This window comes from Drosophila subobscura, chromosome E (assembly GCF_008121235.1).
Source record: "Drosophila subobscura isolate 14011-0131.10 chromosome E, UCBerk_Dsub_1.0, whole genome shotgun sequence".
Lineage (NCBI taxonomy): Eukaryota > Metazoa > Arthropoda > Insecta > Diptera > Drosophilidae > Drosophila > Drosophila subobscura.
The window spans coordinates 20,217,116-20,222,977 of NC_048531.1; the positions used below are offsets into that span (position 1 = coordinate 20,217,116).

Sequence of the window (5,862 nt, forward strand, 5' to 3'; positions counted from 1 at the left end):
GAGTTGGTTGCTTTGCTTTTTCTGAGTAGCAGACGCAATATAAATGATTATGTTTATACTGTTAAAGTAATTTACTAAAAAATGACGCCCAGCCAAAACAAGATAATCCCAGTTTGCTCTACCCTTGCTCTTCTTTCCTGCTGATCGTCAAAGCCAACCGCTTTAGCTGGAGGTTAAGTAGCTTGCTGTCTACTTAAGCATAATCGAAGTATGGTGTAACGATCTAGCCATCAGACGTCGAGTTTGATCTTCGGTACCTCGGAGGCTCGCCCAGCTTTATCACAACATTTTGCCATGAAGATGGATAAGTGTGGTCAAGTGCAAGCTGCTGATCTGTACCATGATCGTTTTTCCGTTCTCCTACTCTGCTACTCTGCTGGTAGCCAAGGTGCGAGATCTGCAAATAATGTGGAAAACGCAGTCGCAGCCGCAGCTCCAGCCCCAGACACAGCCCGATATTGATGCCAAAGCTTGAGTCCGCACGGCCAATGTGGGGGCCAATGTGTGCCGCTTGGATGATCTCGTGGTCTCCCCCTACCGTTCCTTTAGTGAAAAACGAAGTCGCCTTTTCTGTGGCCTCTTGTGTACGGCTCTATTAACCCCTGCCGCTGATTTGGTGATAACGATCGTAATCGTAGCGGTACTCTAGGTGCAACACATGTTGCACTTGGCTCCCCCCACCCTCCAACATGACGGGGAATATAGCATAGTGAGCTATATTATTTTCCCCAATTTAGAAAATAGTTCTTGCAGCACAAATTAGTATGATTCGCTGTTCGCATTTATCGTACGTTCGCCTTGTTACAATCGGCTGTGCCTGCCTTTCGCTTTCCCTGAAAAGCCAAATTGGAATCAAACCGTCGGGGGAAACATGTGATTTGGCTCATATATGGTTATGATTATGTGTTGGCTATGAGACCCGTAGCTATTTGTGCATAGCTGGGCCAAATGGAAAGTGGTTACCAGCCCTTACTAACGCATCTTTCTTTGTTGGTAAATGGCCAATTTTCGGTTGAGGTGGATGTTCAATGGAAAGCTACAAGTAACCAGATTGACTGTATTCAGACAAATATATACAAATATTTATTAAATCCATACTCATAAATATGCATGTGGAACAGGGAGAATATAAAAACGAAAGAAGTTGGTGGGAGTTAGGTACCGTCTAATTACATCAAAAAGGGGTTCGGCGTCAGAATAAAAATCAAACAAAACGTTATACATACATATGTATGTAAATGTACAAACATAATATGTACATATGTACGCACATACCCGTACAAAATGAGTGAAATGAATGGTCTTCGAATACATTCATTCGCTTAACGAACAAATGAAGTGCCATAAATATGCATGAGAAACCCCTTTAGAAGAAATGAGTGTATATTTATGGAACGGAAGGTTCTCCATTCGCGGGCCACCTTTCTCCCCCAGGTGATAGTTGCAGCTGAAAGCTGTTTACTCAGTTGCCGTGTCTAAGCAAATACGAAAGTTATTTAATGAGACTCGCAACATAGCCGGAAAAGGTTTGCAATTAAGAGAGGAAAAAACGTTGTCTGTCTGAATTCATTGGATGGCATTTTCATGTATTTGGTTTTGTGGTTCATTGATTAAAATCAAACTGTTTATTAGGGGTAGAAAACATCCCCTGCCTGGGGACATGCACACACTCTTACTCGTACCTTTGGAAAACGACCAAAAAAAAAACTCTCGCTTTTTGTTTAATTGCGTTTTCTTTGCGGTTTTCGCATTTCATTGTTGGTTTGTCATTCTCATTTAGGTGTAGATACGTTTCTATATCTTCTCTGACAAAGCGAGGGTGTATCCCTTCTAAACTCACTTCACAAAATGTTTATCAATCGCCAAACATCGTTCATGAATCAATCCATCCATCTATCGTTCTGCCAGAGTTACTTTCAGTTGCTTTCATCAGAAAAATGATTTTAATTTTAGATTAGTTAAATGGAAATAAAACGACTATTCCCCATACCGGATTGCAGCCGTTTCCCATCACACACGTCATCATCGTCGTCAAATTGACAGGCATGTCAATATGGCTTATTACGAGTATTATTTGGCTTGCATGGCTCTACTTACTTAATTTAAAAGACACCCAACGATTATTGGTTTGAAATTGCTTAGAACACGCGAGACAAGTGGGTTTTTGGCAGTTTTTTCTGCAAATGTTGTGTGTATTTATACGCTCGAGTAAATAGGTAGGCGTTGATCCAGAAAATACGTTTTTATATTGTTTGTTCATTGTGGATAATTGTGGAACAGGGATAGCGGGCGGTTGTTTTTACCTCTAGATACAAGAAGTTGAATATGGAATTGGGAGCACGTGTGAACCTTCAGCGTATAGGCAAACAAGGCAGATTCAAGGAGACTTAGCGCTTAGTCACTGAGCAACTCTTTCGGTGTCATATGTATATCCGCTTGCAACAAACTCTTCAGTATATTTCAATGTCGTAGCAAGCACAGGACCATTAATCACAAGCGCCAAGAAGAATAACCCCACGGCTACACTCCCATTGGCCAATCAAATGCAATTTTTGCTACTTGTTGCCTCTGCCACTGCTTCTGCTGATACCCCTGCTGATGCTGAAGCAGCCGAGCCGCGACCCACCGTCGACAGAGCCAACACCTTTGGAGCGTGATATCGCCTCACCTCTCATGATGCGCTTTGCATAGCGTTTAGCTTGCCACATCGGCCTAGCGTATTAATATATTTTAGTCATAAATGTAGCGCGTTCCTTTCATGCCATGTTCGGTTTCACATCTCTTATCCAAGCCATTTGTGTTGCGGTAGTCTTCAGTAGCCGGTTGGTCAGAGTAGAGGGATCTCTTTTGGTTTCCCACCTGGACACGAACAACTTTTTTGTGCGCAACAAGTTTTTCAACAAAAATTCTCAGCTGATAAATGAAATGGCAAATAATTCCTGACTGGATGTGCATAGACCCGTTGCTGGTGGTCATTAATAATCGCTATAGTATAATGGAATACACGGGACGGAAGGCCAACAGAGAACGTTGCGCTTGACACCAGTTTGTTATTTTGGCTTTTGTTAGGCTATCTCATTTTAGTAGTATAACTGCTGCTAAGTAATCGTAAGTCATCGAGAAACTTCACACAACCAATACCTTCGAGCAACAACGGAAGCTTCCACACGATGATACTTGCAAAGGGCTGGTGATGGATTATTGGTACGTGTTGCTGGGAGAGTATCGAGGATGTATTATGGGACGCAGGATAGACAGCAACTGAAACACACGAGACTCATTAATCCTTGAGACAAACGGAGGCCAGCACCAGGATCAGGACCCTTAGCAGCTGACGACACCGCACCACCGCGCAACGACTCATTTGTGCTAAAAACTTTTCCACTTGATAAATTGCCCCAGCACACACACACAAACATATACATATAGTCTCCCATCTTACCTCTTTACTGGGGGAATGTTGTTGGCTGTGGCTCCAGGCTGCAGGCTTCACGGTCGTACTGTTTTTGCTTCCACATTTTTCGATAGATAAATACTTAACACGTTTTTGCCAGTGATTTAAAGGCATCTCCCCTTCTTGTCAACCCTTCAATCATTTGTGTGTGTTTGGCAACGACCTGGAGAGCTATTCGGCAAATGTTTTTCCACCTCCCACTGCCATTTTGATATGCAAATACTTGCTGGAGGTTTCCTCCTATTTTACTCATTTGATGCGTTCACTGCGATGTCTGTTCGACCCACCGTCACCGTCTATATCACGTTATCTCAAATTTATTTTTGTTTGTTTTGAGCCATTGTCACGTATTTGTGCTGATTATTAAATGCGTTTAATAAATTGTTGGACGTTCTGGAAGATGAAGACAAAAAGCGCCTTCGGATCTTAAATATGCGGTTAATGCGCCGCAATCAAAAATAAATATTTTCTTTAATATTTTGTTTTGTTTTTTTAATTTGTTGTAAATATAACATATTCGGTGTTTTATCAACGTTTCATCAGTCAGTATCGCTATCGCCATCGCTCTCTTGGTCGCTATCGCTATCACTATCGTTTTCACAATCTTGATTTTTGGCCGTCTGTGAATCCGTGTCTTCCGATTCTGAGCCGTTTGAATAGGGTGAACTGCTTCGTGAAGTTTTGGGTGAAGTTTCCGAAAGGTCTTCACAGTCTACGTCGTCGGTACAAGAGTCCTGATCTTCATAGCTATCGTACTCAATATCACTCTCACACTCATCATCAGTTTCATCCTGCTCTTCAGCGGATAATTCAGCTTCCTCGCGGACCTCAGGGCTACGGTTATCATCAATTTCAATAGATCCACTCCCCTATTCAAAGTGATTTGAAATAATTAATTATCTGATCTAATTAGAACCGATAATTTACCAATTCCAAGCTTCGATTTCTGGACAAAGTCTGAATGTCATGTAGCTGCTTCATCAACGCATTTCTTTCCATTGAGTGGTACTCTCGCTGGAGATGACACTCAGTCTGCAGCTCTCGGTTTTCTTTTCTCAGCTCGAACATTTCGATCAAGATCCGATGCTGCTTCTCCACTATCATACTCACCAACTGTTGTAGATTCTCAATAGTGATTTCAAAGTCCATCAGTTTTTTCTTAAGGAGCCAATTCTCTGCACGACAGTCGGCTAAGTCAGAGGCAGGTAGTGTCATCTCAGAAGTTTCCTTCTCCGCACTAAGGGATATCAAATGGATACAACTTAGATGGAAATCAAAGAAAAACTCACTCTTTTACGACGTTCTCGGATGGGCTTTCTTTATCAGCTTTCAAAGGAAAGCCCACTTGAGCCATGCCGCTGTCCACGCCAGGCGTATAATATTGGCAAATACAGGACATTTTCGGGTCAGTTGTAGATTCTGTAGCTGAGTTGAAAAGAGAAGAACAGGTGACTAGATACTAGTACAGTATACTCAGCAAATGACAGACTTGGCATCGCTTGGACGCAGCCCACGCTCCACTGCTGCTTCCAAAGTACACTATTAAATGAAAACTCACTGGCCAGATAAGGGTGTCAAGAACTCCAGCTCCCCCAAAGTGTACTCTATTTTTCAGTCTAGGCCCCCGACTCCATCAGGGTCCTGGCCTGTGAACACTTTACGACTTGACATTTTCACACTTTGTTGGCAAACGCTTTGAACGCTTTCCACACATTCCTTCCTCCAAGGCAAGTCAACTGGCTTTTGGCTCGTCCTTGTTGCCGCGTCAATTTGGACGTCCACATCGATGCAAGCCTGCACGGACTGTCTACCGATATGCAGCTTCAGCTTCAGTAGGGCGAAGAGTTGGAGCTGGGTGAGTTTGTTGTGTGTGAGTTGGTGGATTGAAGTGCAAAATTGGTTTAAGTGTTTGCTAAATTGGCAGTAAAATGGCTTTTTCAATTTATACTTAACGTTTATATGCGGGTAGATGCTTCCACAAAGTTTTACCAGAAAACTCAACATTTACTTTGTCTCCCCTTCATTTTTTTGGCAACAAGTGGCGCCCAGCTGGGTAATTGATATTTTAAACTTATTCTAGTCTATCATGGGACTTTCTGTGTATATTCGGAATATTTACAAGATCAGACCTGAACATAAGGTACGCCCACTGCCCATTTTACACGCTTTGAATCGACACTAAATGGTGATCTCTTGACTATAGTGTTATGCACATACATATGGATATACCATTGATACCTGCGATAATTATGGCTTACACCCAAGTATTTCATCCGCGGTAGTGCACACATAGGTAAATTTAAACTCGTATTTTATGACCCATTTGGTAATACTATAAACGGCCGCAGCCAACTCAGTTTAAGTCGAAAGCAAAGGTAATCGTGATACCTAAACAACGCCAAATTACA

The 5,862-nt window shown here is 42.3% G+C and overlaps 1 protein-coding gene across 1 annotated transcript; it reads right to left on the bottom strand.

Annotated features, from left to right (window-relative positions):
* Nucleotides 1–3,966: 3,966 nt before the first annotated feature.
* LOC117890604 (protein starmaker) lies at nucleotides 3,967–4,904 on the bottom strand. Its single transcript, XM_034795543.1, has 3 exons — nucleotides 4,744–4,904; nucleotides 4,382–4,691; nucleotides 3,967–4,323 (listed from the first exon to the last, which is right to left on the bottom strand). The coding sequence occupies exons 1-3, from the start codon at nucleotides 4,851–4,853 to the stop codon at nucleotides 3,994–3,996; spliced, it is 750 nt and encodes a 249-aa protein (XP_034651434.1). The 5' UTR covers nucleotides 4,854–4,904; the 3' UTR covers nucleotides 3,967–3,993.
* Nucleotides 4,905–5,862: the final 958 nt, after the last annotated feature.